The sequence below is a fragment of the Pectinophora gossypiella genome, chromosome Z (genome assembly GCF_024362695.1).
Source record: "Pectinophora gossypiella chromosome Z, ilPecGoss1.1, whole genome shotgun sequence".
NCBI lineage: Eukaryota > Metazoa > Arthropoda > Insecta > Lepidoptera > Gelechiidae > Pectinophora > Pectinophora gossypiella.
The window spans coordinates 638,124-656,679 of record NC_065433.1 but is presented as its reverse complement, the minus strand read 5'-3'; the positions used below and the strand labels follow the sequence as shown (position 1 = coordinate 656,679).

The 18,556-nt window shown below is 38.5% G+C and overlaps 2 protein-coding genes across 5 annotated transcripts in view; one reads left to right on the top strand and one right to left on the bottom strand.

Moving 5' to 3' along the window:
* Positions 1-14,722, bottom strand: part of LOC126380080 (roquin-1) — a 30,343-nt gene extending 15,621 nt beyond the window's left edge. The window contains exons 1-10 of the mRNA XM_050029288.1: positions 14,613-14,722; positions 12,352-12,514; positions 11,649-11,841; positions 11,084-11,247; positions 8,805-8,942; positions 7,622-7,729; positions 1,617-1,812; positions 1,016-1,153; positions 469-630; positions 71-212 (exon numbers count right to left, since the gene is read on the bottom strand). Coding sequence (XP_049885245.1) covers positions 71-212; positions 469-630; positions 1,016-1,153; positions 1,617-1,812; positions 7,622-7,729; positions 8,805-8,942; positions 11,084-11,247; positions 11,649-11,841; positions 12,352-12,513 — 1,403 coding nt within the window. The 5' untranslated portion in view covers position 12,514; positions 14,613-14,722. The remainder of the gene's footprint in view (positions 1-70; positions 213-468; positions 631-1,015; positions 1,154-1,616; positions 1,813-7,621; positions 7,730-8,804; positions 8,943-11,083; positions 11,248-11,648; positions 11,842-12,351; positions 12,515-14,612) is intronic.
* A 509-nt stretch (positions 14,723-15,231) lies between these two features.
* LOC126380057 (F-actin-monooxygenase Mical-like) overlaps positions 15,232-18,556 on the top strand; it is a 72,285-nt gene continuing 68,960 nt past the window's right edge. The window contains exon 1 of one of the 4 annotated variants that reach the window (XM_050029228.1): positions 15,232-15,314. The gene's annotated coding sequence lies outside the window, so the exon portion shown is untranslated. Of the gene's footprint in view, positions 15,315-15,491; positions 15,831-18,556 lie in introns of those variants that run through there. The other 3 variants (XM_050029227.1, XM_050029230.1, XM_050029231.1) reach the window with 3 other exon arrangements.

Sequence of the window (18,556 nt, the reverse complement as noted above, 5' to 3'; positions counted from 1 at the left end):
TCGAAACCCTCAATATAATGCGCGCTAGCCGGGTCGCGAGGGCTGACTGTAAGTCAAGGATAATAAATACCTCTCGAGTTCCTCCTCGGAGTGCGCGAATGTGCAGGCGTTGCCGCGCGGGCAGAAGGAGCGCGTGGCAGCGTCGCGGCACATCGACACCTTGTACTTGCTGTGTGTCGGCGTCGTCGAAGACGCCTGAGGTGAAGGCTGGCCTGCAGCCACAACAAAATAGATAAAAATGTAAGCCCTCGACCACACTTCCAGTTGGGGTACTCGGAGTACTCGCGTTTCATAAAGATTTTATTACATCAACGTCATAGGTGGTAAACCAAATCGCCGGCTGGAACTAAAATAATACTATTGTATTGTTTGTTTGGGAAACACTTGATTGTCTCAAAAATTAAGGCGATCCTGTGCTCTGGAACACGTTTTAATGTACGGGATACTTAGTGCAGTGTGAGTACTAACTGGTGGAGGGCTCGGTGCAGCGGTCCTGCGTGTTGGAGCTGCGGTTGTGGTTGTTGTCTCTTGTCGCCGCCTGCTGCTGCAGGTAGTGCACCAGCCCGGAGACCACCTCTTTCAGTGAGGTCATCATGTCCGCCAGCTGCGGCCAGCTCGGGCTCTTGGCGTCTAAACAAAGAAACGTTTATGAAACGATGACACAAAAAGGACACGTAAAATCACGTTCATAACTTGTAAAACAGAAAATATCGCGGGATTTGAAACACCCATGTCATGTCATGAAGACAAAGCAACTATTCGCAAAATGAAGTGAGCATCTTTATTTACTTATTTAGTTATGATAGAACAGCGGGTCAAAAGGCCACATTCAAGCAGTTCATTTAAAAAAGCAATACTGCAATTTGAAATTTGCGCATATTGCTGTTTTAGATGAATCACTTCCATATGGGCTGCTTAGACCCAAGTCGTTGTGCGAATAGGTCATATTTTTAGCAGTATGGCTTTTTACGTATATGTCCTTTATCTAATAAACCGTTATTGTTGGTATAGTTACCGGGACTAGCATCGATGCCGGCGAGCCTGTCGAGGTGTATGCTCATGACGATCAGCTGAGCGGGGTCGCCGGTGCGCTGCAGCGCTATGAACAGCTCCTGTACGGACTGCGCGAAAGACTGCGGCGTTTGCAACTTGTCTGTAATAAAACAGTGTTCATAGACATGACTCCCGTGATTCCTAAGGTGAGTTAGAGCTGCAAGCAATCGGATGACAGCAGTCTCGATTCGGGTAACCACCAAATTAATTTGACAAGAACAAACCTAGCTGCATCTCTGTCTTGCACGTAATGTAAGTGAAGGAAGGCATTAATTTAAGAGCTATCAAACTAAAATTAGGTTAAGTTTGTGTGCGCCTATTCAGGCAACCAAAGAGCGGCTACTTTTTCCTACTAAAATTGTGTTCCAGGTGGCCGCCCGCGTTTAATTTCAATCTACCTGATGGTAAGACACAGTCACTTATATGATTTATTTACGAGTCATAAAGTTTTCGAAACACAGACTGCGGCTAGCTGTTCCAGTCACATTAAAAGGGGAACCCAATGATATACAGATGGAATTACTTTGGAAATTACAGTATGGATGGGAAGTGTGTGGTCTCACCGATAATGCTCTGCATGTGGCTCTTGTGCGCGGTGTCGCCGTAGAGCAGCGCGCTCCACTGGTCGGGCGCGATGCGCAGCCCGGCCTCGGTGGCGATCTGCACGATCTGCGCGTCATGCTCGCGCCGCAGCGACTCGTACGTGCGGAACTCCTCCTTCAGCTGCATGAGAGACGAGTCGCTCTCGCGCTTCGACACCTAAACACGTCATACATACGTCACACATACTATACAATACAGACTATAGTACATGCGTTCTCGCGCTCTACCATGGTGCGTATGACGGCTGGACACAGACAGAGGACAGGCTATTGCAAAAGAACAGCGTATGTGGCCCAGTAGTTGGGCTCATGATTCAAATCCCGATGGGGACACCGCAAAAATCACTTTGCGATCCTTTGTTTGGTTAGGAGATTCCAGGCTGATCACACGATTGACCGAAAGTAAGATAATCCGTGCTTCAGACGGCAGGTGAAGCAAGTGGTCATGTCAAAAGCGGTTCAATAGTTACTCTGAGTCGATGAGGTTGATCATTGGTCTCACAACCCACACGAGAGAAGAAGGTCTAAAGAGACAGATCAAGAAAAAGTACTTGTTCTGACAGCTGTCCTACGCACCATGCTACAACACAAAATGTATAACAATAACGCCTGTCGCACTTTGAACGAGTTTTCGCAAGTATTCGATTCGTGCGTACACATACGAACTTGTCTCCAGTGCGCGCACTTCCATAACACTCGGAAGACTGAACTGAAATGGAAATAATATAGATACATCCATGGAGTAACCAATATGCTATGTAAAATAGAGGATCTCTCGCCGTACTAGAAAAGTTCCCACTAAAACGCGCGCAAATATAGCGCCGGTGGCGAGCATGATACCGAATCTTAATTTTATGAAATGGACCAGACACGGTACAAGACAATCTAGTCGTTACACATGCCATCCAGGAGCCAGGAGTGGGTGGAAGCGTAAGTGAGCAAGCGACAACTTACAGCCAACTAGATGAGAACATTTAATTCGTTACTTAAGTAAGTACGTATTCGCTACATGAGACATGGCGGCTCATTAATATCCCTGATACCAGGGTTCACGGGGTCGAATGTAGATCTCACAATCCACAAGAGAGAAGAAGATCGAGGAAACATAATCCCTTTATCAACTTTTCACATGCTAAATCCAGCAAACTCCTAAAACCAGCAAATAAGTCACTTTACATAGTCTACTACTATATAACGGTACGGTACGTGTGGTCACATACATAAACCTTAGACACTAGTCCCGTAGTCGGGCTGGGTCGCAAATTATCAGAAGACAACTTGCAGACATTTGATACTAAGTCCTAAGATGATGTAATGAACCGAAATGATGACAGGTGACCAATAGAAAGGACGGACATAATCCCAGTCTGTGTCGTATAACAATCTGTTATACGACATGCCTGAGAAGATAAGCATTCCCTCCCAGTCCAGCATAAAGGATAGCAGCGTCATTTAATGTTTATTCCGTTGCACCCTGAAAGTTACCTTTATATACGTCGCAATACTAAGCATAGGCCTCCCAAACAGAAACACATTAACAATACATTCAATACAATCGATGCAATATGGTGCTCACTGTAATATTGTGAGTTAGTGTAGGCGGGTTATATTGTTTTGTATATACAACACAAACAAGAAGAGAGAATATTAGACGTGATACTGGAACAAGATAGCCCTAGCCAAGTGAACGATGTCTAAGGAACATCTAGAAAATAACGTTAGAAGTAAATTGTATACGATTTTACCCTTAACTTACATGAGACATGAGGATAGAAGAGGTTAAAAGAAAACAAAGCAGAAGTAGAAAGTATTGAACAACAGCAGAAGAAGGTCAAAAAAACAACGGGAAATTTTCAATCACAACCCTGTAAAATAATGCCTAACCTGTTGACTGCATAATTTGTAGGTTACTCTTCCGATATGTTGTTTTGACAAAGTAGAGGTATCTACCTCTACAGCAAAGGGCGAAAAAACGGCCTCTTTGGTCCAGTGGTTAAACGTTGGGCTCACGATCCGGAAGTCCTGGGACCGATCTCGGTGGGAAATTACACAAAAATTACTTTGTGATCCCTAGTTGTTAGGACATTGCAGGCTGATCACCTGATTGTCCGAAAGTAAGATGATCCGTGCTTTGGGGGTACGTTAACCAGTCGGTCCCGGCTGCTATTTACTTAATCCTGAAGCCTGACGCCAGGGTTGATGAGATCTGTCATAGATCTCACAACTCACACGAGAGAAGAAGACGATAAAAAAGAAAAATGTTGATCTTTGACAAGTTTCTCATTAAGATAAGTCAAATGAATGATGTTTGGGGGGCGGGACAATCATACCTGGTCGCTATGTTTGAAGCTCGGGGCGGCGGCGTGTCGGCGGCAGAGCCGACGGCAGCGGTTTTCAACCGCAAACCACTCCGTAAAACACTATACGCACGCATAACAAACCTACACATTACAATCAAGAAATAATGCTTTAACCCTAATATCTCATGCAAGTGCAACAACAAACCATCCGCCCCTGTTAGTATCCACTGTAAATATCAAATAACCCCGCTGATAATGTATAGGAGCTACAAACATTTTACATGTTGCTGAAAATATTATATTATTTCTGTTTCACTAATTTGTGCATTAAGGGGTCTTTTCTAAACCTGTATTGCTCTTCATTAGGATGCCACAGTTCGGTCTCCGTGGATTATGACTTGTCATCATAAGGACAGGAAAAAAATGCTTAATTCCTGAGTAACTATTTGTTCTATTATAGTCAAGTTAGGTGCCTCAAAATATACTACAGCACACACAGTTTTCGCCCAAAAGCGCAATAGTGCCAGGTAAGTTCACACCAAGTATCGAAGCATCTCGGGCCTGACAGAGTTACAACATTGAAAAAGAAGATGCTAGCACAATATTAAGAGAAAATAAAAGTGCATACTTTACGAAAGTCAATCTTCCATCAAGCTGCAGTCCACTTACGAAAAGTGCATACGCAAGAAAGTATATGCTACCGGATTCTGGTTTTACAGCACACTTTCCTTTCTGACACAAAAAGCTGAAGAAAATACACGGATATGCTTAATAACATAATATCCTAATTTTTGGGAACATCAACGAGACGATTTTCAAACAAGATGTATTTGCTGTTACAGGTGTCCAAGCGGGAGGCGATGCTAGAAACCCACTATTTGTCAACGGATTTTCAACACGCATTGGGACACTTACAGAGCATTCGCTAAACAGAGAGAACGTAGTCACCTGGGGAGCTATTTGGCTATTTCATCAACTGAATAGGGGGTGTCGTTACCAGTGTACCATAATTAGAGTTTAGGATTACGACAGAAGATTGTAGTTAGACAATGGTGATGATTCCTGTAGACATCAACTAATTTAATTTTAAGTAAGTAATATAGACAGGTCATTGACTGGCATACAATTTATGGAACACACTTTTACATTGGCGAATAACCCGACTGAATTAAGTTGTCAGCATTCGTCAAACGCGTTGTATACCAGCGACATGCCTATTCACCGTTTTAGCTGTTAAACATCCGTCCTTTTCAGTGGAAAAAAAAACAGGTATAACTTAAAATTAAATTAAGAGGTGTCTATAGGAATCATAGCCATTAACTGGGTGCAATCACACAGAGTGGGCAGGAAATAAGTAAAGGGGGGTTATATATAACCTTCGCCTGTCCGTAACAGTTTTCAAAATCCTTATAGTGTTTCAGTTACCGCTGTTGTATGCGAGATAAAAAAAAACCTCATTGAGCTTTCTGTTAAATCAACGTGATAGGTGGTGAGCCGTACCGCTGCCTATTGTGTTAAAAAAAAACACATTGGAGCTTTCTAAACACGTACAAAAGACACTACGTATTGACGAAGGAAGCGTACAATTCAGACAGCCAATAATAAATAAACCAAATCCTGTAAAATAAGTTCCAACGAATACTCTTACTTTACCGTTATCATACCAGTACGGAATAAAATTCACAGATTGCATTTAGTGTATTAAAGATTCCGTCATTAGAGGATATTATATCCTTTACGTTATATCCTTTCGGCGTTTTTAATGTACACAATTGAAAATTACCACTTCCAGAAGTGACCACTTCTAGAAATGACCACTTTTAGAAATGACCACTTCCAGAAATGACCACTTTTTCGAGTTTCAAATTAGGACAACTTTTAAGATGCTGATGACGTCAACATCAAGTGTACCTGCATGTCATGATGCCGTGTAGTTCTGCTCACAATGACACGTACAACACGCTATTATACTAAAAACGCGAAGACAAAAGTTTCAAAAGAGCAAAAGCCGGAATCGCGGGGGATAAGTTTATTAAAAACCTATTCTAAACGCTATTAACAAACAACAAACAGCCAGTTAACAATGAATAGGGTAATTAACATAGTTTTATATCGCCTACTCATAGATTTATGATGAGTAGATTGAAAAGAAATATACATCATTAGATGTGGCGTGGAGTGGTGTGTGATTAAGTATAGACCTAAAATCCGTTTTTTTAGTATCTCATCTAAAACCAGAGACGAATATCAGGTAAGAGCCCTCTGCGCTCCTTATTTGTCCAGGCAAGTAGTCAATGCCATATGCGGGAAACCTACAATAAGTCACGAAAAAAAGATACTTAGAAAAGTCAACGGAGGAATGTTCCGTCCCAGCAGCAGATAGGCTTTTGTATGTAGCGTGTATGCCACTAGCAACACGTGACGTACCGAGTTCCTGTTGCCATTCCTTTCTAACTCCCTGATATTCTGTCTATAACTGTTTTTATCTTTCAACAAATTTCGACTCCGTTTTCTCATTGTTACTGGCAATAAATTTATTTTATTCTTATTCTTATTCATTAGACTGTCAATTTATGTCAATTTTAGAACGATAGTGAAAGACGCGAATCGATACTTGTCAACTACCCTATTATTAACAGAACGTAATACCTTAGCTAATACCTCATTAAATGTAACACGATTAGACTGATACGTTACTTTAGTATACACCGGCGAGGCGAGAGATATTCCTTCGCAGTAGGCTGTATACTAAATTCCTGTGCAACTGACACTCTAACAAGCCACATGTAATGATGTAATATTTCTTTTCACCTACTCCTACTAAATCATTCGAAGCTGCTATTTTCTACCTAATAAGCACCGTTACATATTCGCCAGCATATGTGATATCGTAACGAATACTTTGAGGGATGATTGAGACCATGATTCTGAGTTGATATCAAGTGGAATTTTCCGTCGCAAAAGTATGGAACTGAAAATATTTTAAAAAAACACAAAAAAAATATGAATATTCCGACTGAAAATTCCACTTGATATCAACTCAGAATCATGATCTGAATCATCCCCCTCAGTATTCGTTACGATGTCAGTAACACCCATACCTACTTGTATGGCTACCGTATGTACTTGTGCGGGGTGTAAGTGACATCGTAACGAATACTGAGGGGGATGATTCAGCTAATTATTCTGAGTAAATATCAATTGGAATTTTCCATCGCAAAAGTATACAATTGAAAATAATTTAAAAAAACTTAAAAAAAAAACATGAATTTTGCGACGGAAAATTCCACTTGATATTAACTTAGAATCATGATCTGAATCATCTCCTTGAGTATTCGTTACGATGTCACTAACACCCTGTATTAAGAGCATTGACCTCGTATAAAAAATAGACAACTAATCTCTGTAAAAAAGTGTCCGCGGCGCATCTTGTCACAAAGCGACGGCGTGTAACGACCGTCATCAACCGATATTGCACTTTATTTGAACAGCCGTAACATCTGAATTTGACAGCCGTTGCCTTATAATATCTACATAACTTAATGATACGTATTAACAACACGTTACGGACGCTTTTGTTACAAAAAACTCTATAGAGAATGTGAGTCTACTTGTTTATGGATGCCAGTGATTAAAAGCGTATTACAACAATAATTGTTCCCTTACCTTAAAACAAGAAGCCCGGTACAAGAGCTGGACGACGTGGCCTATACTAGTTTTGGAAGCCTGCGGAAAGTGAGGTGCCAATCTTTGGACTACAAACATCACTAAGACCTGCGGACAAAGGCATAGTTCAATTATATCGTTATAAAGTACTCAAATACGAGGGTGTTCAATAAACAGTGAGAATGACTATGATAAAAATAATTCTATTTTAATACTTCTATTACCGTAATAACTTAAAATTTCTTCATTTTTCCTGCCAGTTAAAAAAAAGCAATAAAATATCGACTAGTATAATAGTATTTTCAAATATTCAGTACATGTCCTAACTTTTATCTGCCAGTATTTAGTTTTTTACTTCCAATGAGTATATATCTCATTCTCACTTGTTATTGAACATCCCGCGTATGTTATATTGTTCCATAGTCGTTTCTGTGAACGTCTGTTTAGAAGAACTTGGGAGTTAAAAAGGCCACATTGAAACTGTTCACCCAAAAAGCAATATTGCAATTTGTCATTTGCGCATATAAGTGCGCAATGTGAACAAATGTCACATAGCAATATTGATTTCTTAGCTTAGATTAGTGCTTGGCTTTTTTACACCCCTGTACATGAAGTTGATTCTATTATCAGTATATCAATCTATTACCTTAGATGGTAAAAGTACAAATTAAAAGTAAAAAAATAAAAAAGAACAAAACAAGAAATATACAAAACAAAAGTAAAATAAAAGACATTGTAATAAAGTAATATAGGGTTAGACAAGTCGCAATAATGTTTCGTTCACGAAGAGATTGTATATTATTATAACCCTTCCGAATTAAATGAGCATCTTACGTGAAAGTCGATGTGTACGGGCCGTAGTTTACAGCTCGCACAGTCTTGAAGTTAGTTGTAGTTAAGTTGTAGTTCTATCAGTTTGATAGGGGAATGCACGGAAGTTAAGTTCAAAGGAAACACATACGTATTGTCACTTTCGATGTTTATTGCACACTAATTACACGATACAAGTAAATGCGCGGCCACGGAAACTAGGTCGCCGAGTCCGCAGAAATATGTTAAGGTATTGTACCGTACACGATGCATACCCTCGAGGAGTTACAACGTCAAGGAATCACGATCAAACTGCTTGCAAGTTGGCTAACCCCCTAGCATAAGAGTGATATTAATGATATTGCGGTATTACCTTCCTGGACAACGCGGAGCCATCTTCCAAGGCGAGGAGTACCAGCTTGAGGACTTCCTCCTGCATCGCCGGGCCCAGGAATTGGCAGCCGCGCGCCCGCACCGCTGCCCACAGGTTCGCGCTCAACTGCTGAGGGTTCTGACACACCAAAACAACAATTACTTCTTTCACCCATAAGGTCGCCTGTTGTGATTATCTTATGCATTTGTACCTGTCCTAAGTATATTATGTTTTTGTGCAATAAAGACCTGTGCGACATATATGATATACTAGCTTTTGCCCGCGACTTCGTCCGCGTGGCGTCTTATATAAGAGAGAGAGATCTTTGTGTGTGTGGGAGTGCATACTTATGCAGTTTAGATTTTTTCATACAATTTTTTTCCCAATAACTGCCATTTTTCAAAATACAGCCAAAAATAAACTTTATATTTACTAAGGTATGCATGCATGCTAGATTGAATCAATTGATTGAATTGATTTTTTTTTAATTGATTGTTCATTGAGTTTTAATTTTAATACACACTTCCTCTCTTCCCTTCAACGTTGCTGTGCCCTACAGGGTCCATGTTTTAGTTCCTATGCCTATGTAACACCCCATTGTACTACATGGAATGCAATAAATAATTGAATTGAATTGAAAACATCTATCTTACGCGGTTTCGATTTTTTCATACAAATGTTTTTTTCCCGCTAACTCCCGTTTCCGTGGGAATTTTGCAATATCATGTTGCAACTAAGCTTTAAGTTAACTAAGGTACCTGCATGCCAAATTTCAAGCGTCTAACTTAAGCGGTTTAGATTTTTCACACAAAAGGATTTTCCCGCTAATTTCCGTTCCCGTGGGAATTCCGGGAATTCCTTTCTTAGTGCACCTCTACGGTACCTAAGCTATGTCCCTTCCAAATTTCAAATGCCTACGTTTAGCCGTTCAGGCTATGCGTTGATATGTCAGTCACTGAGTCAGTCAGTTTCTCCTTTTATTTAGATTTGATTTTTTCATACAAATGTTTTTTTCCCGCTAACTACCGTTCCCGTGGGAATTTTGTAATATCCTGTTGCAACTAAGCTTTAAGTTTACTAAAGTACCTGCATGCCAAATTTCAAACGTCTAACTTGAGTGGTTTAGATTTTTCATACAAAAGGATTTTCCCGCTAATTCCCGTTCCCGTGGGAATTTCGGGAATTCCTTTCTTAGTGCACCTCTACGGTATCTAAGGTACCTGCGAGCCAAATTTCAAACATCTAACTTGAATGGTTTATATTTTTCATACAAAAGGATTTTCCCGTTAATTCCCGTTCCCGTGGGAATTTCGGGAATTCCTTTCTTAGTGCACCTCCACGGTACCTAAGGTACCTGCATGACAAATTTCAAACGTCTAACTTGAATGGTTCAGATTTTTCATACAAAAGGATTTTCCCGTTAATTCCCGTTCCCGTGGGAATTTCGGGAATTCCTTTCTTAGTACACCTCTACGGTACCTATGGTACCTGCATGCCAAATTTCATATGTCTAACTTGAGTGGTTTAGATTTTTCATACAAAAGGATTTTCCCGCTAATTCCCGTTCCCGTGGGAATTTCGGGAATTCCTTTCTTAATGCACCTCTACGGTATCTAAGGTACCTGCATGCCAAATTTCAAACGTCTAACTTGAGTGGTTTAGATTTTTCATACAAAAGGATTTCCCTTCACTACTCTGCTCCTATTGATTGTAGCGTGATGAAAAGTATACTATAACCTGTCCAGGAATGTGAAGAATAAGTGTACCAAGTTTCATTAAAATCCGTCCAGTAGTTTTTGTTTCTATAAGGAACATACAGACAGACAGACAGACAGACAGACAGACAGACAGACAAAAATTTTACTGATTGCATTTTTGGCATCAGTATCGACCACTTATCACCCCCTGATAGTTATTTTGAAAAAATATTTAATGTACAGAATTGACCTCTCTACAGATTTATTATAAGTATAGATCTATGGTTTTGTGTCATGTCACTGACGTGGAATATATAATATATTGATATTGTTTCGGTCATTCTAATAACATGCAAAGATCCGTATGCATCGTTTTATTGAATATAACAAATTAAAGTCGAACTAGAGGCATAGAATAATATTATTCTTGTAGAGCGGTTACTCTCCCCCCCCCCCCCCCCGCGCCAATTTTCGCAACGGGCGCCTACCTCACCGCCTCTGAGTCTTACTTTAGTCCTAATGGCCGTAAGTCGTTAAGGAGCTAGACCTCCGATTACAGATGTATTTCTATTTGCACTTTACCTGGTGTTGAAGTATGAGTTCAGTGACGGTACGTTCGCCGAGCGAGCGCGCCGCCCGCGCCGCCCGCCCGCGGCCCTCCTCGTCGGTCATTGCGCATTGCAGCAGCGTCACCAGCTTGCGTTGCATCGGCCGCGATAGCCGACTGCCCGACACGCTGTTGTTCGCTGCACAAATATTACATTACGCTATTTATTAATTTGCTTGTATGCTGGACTGATAAAACATAGAACGTGCTCAGCTGTTCACGGACATGTCGTAAAAACCGACACCGGGATTATGTTGTCTCTAGCATGACTATTGTAGAGGATTATTTTATATTAGGTATAAACAGACCTTACGCCGCACTGGAGCACTACTAAAAGTTTTTTTTGGCTCTTTTTATCTGCAATTTTAAGCTTAAATCAGATTTAATGAATTACTATTCATTTGTTAGAAGTAACGCAACCATGTCATCTTCCATATTTTTAGTATCCAAGAACTTCTCTATTATCATAAAATCACTACTGTAAGTAAAACATAAAATATTGCTTTTAATTTTTTAAAGTTGATCGAGCACATGTCTGACCTGTTCCACAATACTTGAGGTAGACGGCAAGGTGTTCCATGCAGCGCACGATGACGTCGTAGGCATGGCGGTCGTGCTCGGGCAGCGCCTGGATGCAGGGCGGGTGGTAGGGCTGCGCGGGCGGCGTGTACCCCGCCAGCTGCAGCAGCGCCGTGTTCACCACCAGCTCCTCCGGGTCCACCAGGATTGTTGTCTACCAACATACGAACACCACGTCAACGTCATACAGAACGACAACGGTCCTTGAGCACGTGGCTGTAATGAAAACTAACGTATTTTTGACAGTAGTGTAGTTTTATACATGGAGAATGTATGGAGATGCTGCACGGTAACAACCAATATCATCCAAGTGCCAGAGGTCCTTGGCGATCTGTATATAAAATAAATAAAAAGCCATTTGTGGCCAGTGTTAGTAAAGATTTTATTCGAAGTATTGTTAGTTCGGTTATATTTCTTTTCTGAGATATTTTAGGGTAAAAGCCTCCTCTATCTTCTTCCATAACTGCCTGTCTTTGCCTGCACTCATCCAATCTTTTCCGACAACTTGATGGTGCAAATTGTTTTCAGTTTACTTTTGGATGGTGCCTAGCCCACTGTAATAGGGATCAAGTTTGTATAATTTTGTATTTCTTTTTTAACTTTAGCAACCTAAAAGAACAGGAGAGCACAATGGAGCAGATGCAGATACGTTGTAGATCTTTACCTGATCGAATGGGCATTGTTTCCGGTGGAGATGTTTGAGGCAGTGTCTGCAGAGAGTGTGCCCACAGCCAAGACTGATAGGGCTTCTAGGGGGAGCACCAAACTCGCGGCAGCACACCGGACAGTTGAGATAGTCCGTCCATTGCGGCGCCTGGATCGGCATTCTATAAACACAATATGTTTTTACATATTATATTACTTACCAATGTATGTGTGTTGCGTACTACCTATATGACCGAGTTATAATCCATTTTTTTTGTTAGTCCGAAAATGAGCTTCTGTAATGGTTAAGCAAATATAGAACATTTTCCACTATTTAGATTTTTCACCAGCAATAGATTTTGACTAAGGTCTAATAAGATAAAATATGTCGTGCGAAAAAAAATATGATCCAGATATCACAGTTTCGCCAAGCTACGGCCTACGGGGTGTCTCCCTGATGTGGAGCAGTTTTCGAAGATATGGAATTTTCCCATACTCATCATGACATTCCGATCACATCCCCCATTCCGACATACATCATTTTTGACTCTCTTTATGTCAGTTTTATGTGAGTGAGTCATTCAGTCCGTGGGACTTCAGCTATATATACAGGCTAGCCCAAAGGTAAAGTTTTAACAACTGTAACAATTTTGGTAGAGAATTTGAAATAAAATAATTATTAAGAAAGAGATAGTGACAAAATAATGATTTCTGAAGTAATGTAAATAATCACTGAACATACTTAGGGGTGTAGCCTATAAGACTCTCTATCAAATTTTTTATTATGAATGTGAACCTTTGGGCCATCTTGTATATGGAAATAATACATACTGTTACTTCTTGTTCTGTTAATTGACAACATAACAAATTTTTTACATTATTTGTCTATTGATTTTATAAAACATGTTTTTTATTTTCCATTTTCCATAATTTTAAGTCTAATCAATAATTTTCAAAATGTGCTCATGCTAAGTAAACCTCTAGGATGTAAGACGTCTATTTCCATAGTCTACATTAAAAAACTTGTAATAAAACAGGGCACAATCTACTGTCAAATTGTATGGTGTTCGTTCATTATTATTCTATTGCTTGTTATTTCTCGATTTTGCTGGTAAGTCATGAAGTTTGATGAAGGATATTTTATGATATTATTGCAACTCAGCGAGAAAATGATATTTATAATGTTGCATAAATTGAAGAGACAAATTGAAGAAGCGAAATGTGAGTGAGGCATACACAGCGGATGAAAACATACAATATGTTTTCTGATGCAGTTGATAAAACAAACAGAAAAGCCCCCACTAACTCACCGGCATTCATTTTAACTGCTTATGCTTAGAAATAACTTAACCAATTCGCTAACACAATAAATAATTCAATGGCAAAGCAACTATGAAAAATAACATGAAATTGTACTGTTATAATAGTGACAGATAAGTAATTTTATTGTTTTTAAATACCAAGGTAGGGAATTTTGATGCTTGAAATTCTGTTTTGGACAAAATTAGGTTTTTTTAAAAATCTTTTCTTTTAATGGATACAACATCAAAAAAATAATATTGTGTGTAGAAAGACAAAACCTCCAAATGTTTTTTAAATTTCTATATCATTATAAATTTGAAATGTTGTCAATTGCTGCAAAATAAGCAAGTATTGTACCTAGAGGTAGTCACATCTACAATATAGACGAAAATGTAAAAACAGAATGACTTTTGAACTTGTAGGGCACAAAGAGGCAGACAGCTATGAACGCACAGCAGTTGTAATATTGCACTGAATTTAACCAAATAAAGACCATTTTAATGTGAGGGTAGATGAAATATAATTTCTTGCCATTATATTTAAAATGAGATGAGCTTCACTTTACCATAATACCTGAGACATTTATAATTTATTTATTTTTTATGTTTCAGTTTTGACAAAAGATAAATAAATTTTGCGTGTAATTTAGTATTTGTATAGCTAAATTACACGCAAAATTTTGATGTATCATGGTTCTGATAAGTATCTTAGACACAACAGACTTTCATCTTTCTATCTTATTATAATGACGTATTCTTCAGACGTTGTCCCACTTGCTTTGGAAGAATGAAGCAAATTAATATAAGGGTTGAGTAAATGCAAGTATATCGAAAATTTTCTAAAAAATGTCACATCGGAAAATTGCCACCTAGGCAATACATATCGTAGATGCGAGACGCGTTGACAGCAAGATTTACAGTCTGGTAAAAATTCCATCTGCTGTATAAGAAATGTGAAAATATATTTTCTCGTAATTACCTTAAAAATAACACGTACACTCATCACAAAAATAACACATTTGGCTTTTATCCACTTCAAAACATGATCCGTCAGCAGCCGATTCACTTGCATAGACTAGATGACTAGAGCATAGACATTATAGAAAAGTGTACGTACATCGATAAGAGCATAGAAAATTGTTTTTGAATAAGGGGTCTGTTAGACGGTAGATTACTAACGTCAATCAATTCAATAAAAATATATTGATTGATGAAAAACTGACATATCTTACGATGTATATTTGTACAGTGACTGTATTAGTATCAATATAATTTAGTATGAATACTACGGTGGTGCCTGAGGATGCAACGACAGAAAATCCTAAAGTAGGAAAGTATCAGTGTTTTACCAATCAATATAAAATGATACAATCGATTGATGGTTACACTTCTGATAAGCAACGTAATTCGCTGCTGCTGCTGAAACCCGAGATCAATCCGAGGTGTACGAATATCATTTAAAAAAAACACGAGTCGGCTGTATTCAACAAAGACCTTGGTATTCAACATAGGTATTCAATCTGTATTATACCTACTGCAAGCAACACTGCAAGAGTTTTGTGCCTAGCTCATACAAAACAAACAACAAATGTCTATGGCTTCTCTCTGTAGTCTGTGGTTTCGTTCAACGAAGCAATGGTCGTGGAAGAGGGAGTGTTTTTAGTTTTATTATAAATTGCAGGTCAGTATCGTTGTAAATTACTTTTGTGTCTTAATAGTTTCCCGCTAAGTTGACTTTTATTTCCTTCTTTCAAAGATAACGTTAAACCATACTGATTTCGCTACAAAAATATATTTTTTTATAAATGGAGCACAATTGGAAACTGTTTTTGGTGCAAGAATATGATACTCTCAAGTGTAGGGGATAATGATTCGCCTTATTCCGCTCATGTAAGCGCTATTGTTCCTGTACGGACGGACAGCAAGATGTGGTAGAGTGGGTGGTGACTGACCGTCGCTTAGAACACTGTCAAAATCGGTGTTGTGAATCGTAAGAAGTATACCTAAATGTTTTTCTAAATTTACACCGCGTACGTTCACCTACTAATGTGTAACACTTTTAGTTGGTATTTTGAGTGTGCTGAATACGAATTTAGTGTAATTTCGAATAGGCGCGTTTTCGTAAAGTTGTGTATATCAAAAGTGTTTGTCTTGTCCTGACTGAGAAACTTGTACGTTAGCGTTTGCTGTCTATAAGGTATGTAAGAATGCTTTCTCTTCAATTCTCAATTTTACAAAAGTACCTATATTCAGTAAATATTGTTTCATTAAAGTTGATATTCAATGTAAAACTATACATTAACTTTCAAGGTCACTGAACTTCTAGTCTAGAAAATATATCTATTTCCGGTATTTTTAACACTTCGCCACTCACATTTATAATATAATTACTAATATTGAAAGACTTGAAGAACACCCTAGGCTGTCCAGATTTGCCTTTGTTTTTCCCCATGAGAACAAACAAGTTTTAAAACACAAAGAACATATTTTTTTTATAATGCTTTATACAATTATAGTGTGATTCTCCTTTGAATAAGCATTAAAATTAGGAAATAACTGCTGAAACTTCAAAGATTGATTGCAAGTTTAAAAAGAAAATTTAACTAACCATTTCTTGTTTGATTATAGATTCTAAAGATGTACCTACTATAAAAATAATGTTACTACAGATTGATTTGATGTTTCTGTAAGTAAAAAATAGTAGTTCTATTTTTTATTTGATTCTGATTTCTAAACTGTTCAGAGATAAATAATGATTTACTGTGACTGCTTACTTTTATTGTTAACATCATATCTACTATGTCTATCAGTGATTAGGATCATTTTTAAGTTAGATGTAGTGATGATAAAATCAAATGAATCACTTTGTCTTTTTATAGGTAGATGTCAAAGTAATAAACATAAGTGAAAAACCACATAAACAAATACCCTCACACATTACACATACAATACATTGAGGGCAGTGCGTTCAGGTGGCGGTGGCATATTGCCAACTGTTTCACGGCAGAGCTTACAGCTATTACTCACTATTATATTCGTGCACTCTGACTAGATTTACATTCACCGCATATTCAACACTTGGAGTCACCACATGTGATTAATTTCATGCTTCTAATTTTGTGCTTATTGACATATTGATGCAGGAAGCCTTAGCTGTTGCTATTCTTAAAAGTATAGCCATATGTTTGAACCCATCAAGTTGCCTTTGATTAGACAGTGTTACCAGTCTGTAAGAATCTATGTTGAAAACAGTGAATTATTATGTAATATTTATTTACAATAATCTTCTCAATACTATGTATGTGACAGAAATGCTTTGTTTCTCAAAGCAGTTGTGCAGTTTTAGAATGGATGTAGAAATACAAGTGAAAGTATATTTTTCAGATGGAGAAGATGTTGGATATCTAACATGTAGTTTTAAATTTTTCAGTAAGCCATTGCGAAATTCTATTCTTATACTACAAGTCAACAACCTTTCAGATTCTAATCCAAGATTTCACTTTATTCCTGTAACTATTTCTATGATACATGAGTTATTCAAAAAATTTCAACAGAATTTCATGCATAGTATTTCTCTAATTATGTAAACATGGCCACTAACCATGTTATAAATGAGGTTTAATATTGTTCATTGCGAAGTTCTGACATGTCTTTTGTTTGTATATAAGTTTACTGAACTTGTGCATTTTGGTTTACCAGAAGTAGTGCTCCAATGTAACAGAAACACACATAACTTTAGTACCATGTTCTACTAACTTATTTGAGAAATTGAAGCCCATAACATAAAATAACATAAATAGCCTATATACGTCCCACTGCTGGGCACAGGCCTCCTCTCAATCAACCGATAGATTCTGGTTGATTGAGGAGAGGCCTGTGGGCAGTAGAATGTACACATTACTACAATTCTCACGGTTTTGGCGGCACTGCTTATGGTTGCGAAACATGAACCCTGTAAAACAATATCAGATACTAAAATTATATTATGCTTTCCTCTCGTACGGGGTATCTATGAAGTCGATGCCCTCGTCTACGTTGGTATCAGGGTTATCATTGACCTGCTAAGGGTCCCTGGAATTCTAAGCGTTTAACGCGGAAATATGCCTTCATTTACCCAACACGTGCTGCAACAGTTGATTTGATATAAACCAGACCCCCCAGGTTTCAACCCGCGAATCTTGAACGCCGAGCGATTTATTGACGCCTCAGTACCTACTCGTCTATTTTTATTCGCCAATGTTTTTTTTGTTCTAAGAGTTCTATCCTTGCTTTTCTAGAATAACAACTGGATCTTATAAGCTTCGCCGATGTAAACACGGTTTTTTAAAATCGTGACGTTTGAGAATGAATTTACAGGGCATGAAGGCTAATTTTAAAAATGTAATGATTTATCCTTTATGATGACGAGACAATGTATGATTGCTTTTCCTTACTACATCCTATGAGTTCGCGATCTATTAAAGATCTTTTTACACCTAATGCATCGTTGCAATTTTAAATAGCGGCAGCAAAAAATGACCCTTCGACTAGTAATATGTAATCGCCTTGGTATTGGTATCTTGTGATATTAAAAAAAACTCTCAAGCCCTTTATCCGCGAGGGTCACTGCAGGTTAATGACATTCTTGCAATTACCAGCTGTGGCCGCCAAGTGGCTTGTTCTAAATGCCAGCCACGAAAATTACACTAGATCTTGCGTGCGTGTATGAGACGATTGATGAATGTGGAGGAAGCAAGAGAAGTGTGTCATGATCGAAACAAATTGAACTCGAGCGGATAGTCGCTGCTTACCCCGGTGGGAAATAGGCGTGAGTATATGATGTATGTTTATTTACCTATCAATTATAATAAATAATTAATAATCAATTTTAGAAGCCAATTCCCGTACTTACTTTCTACGCATGTAGCGTGATAGCTAGTGCTC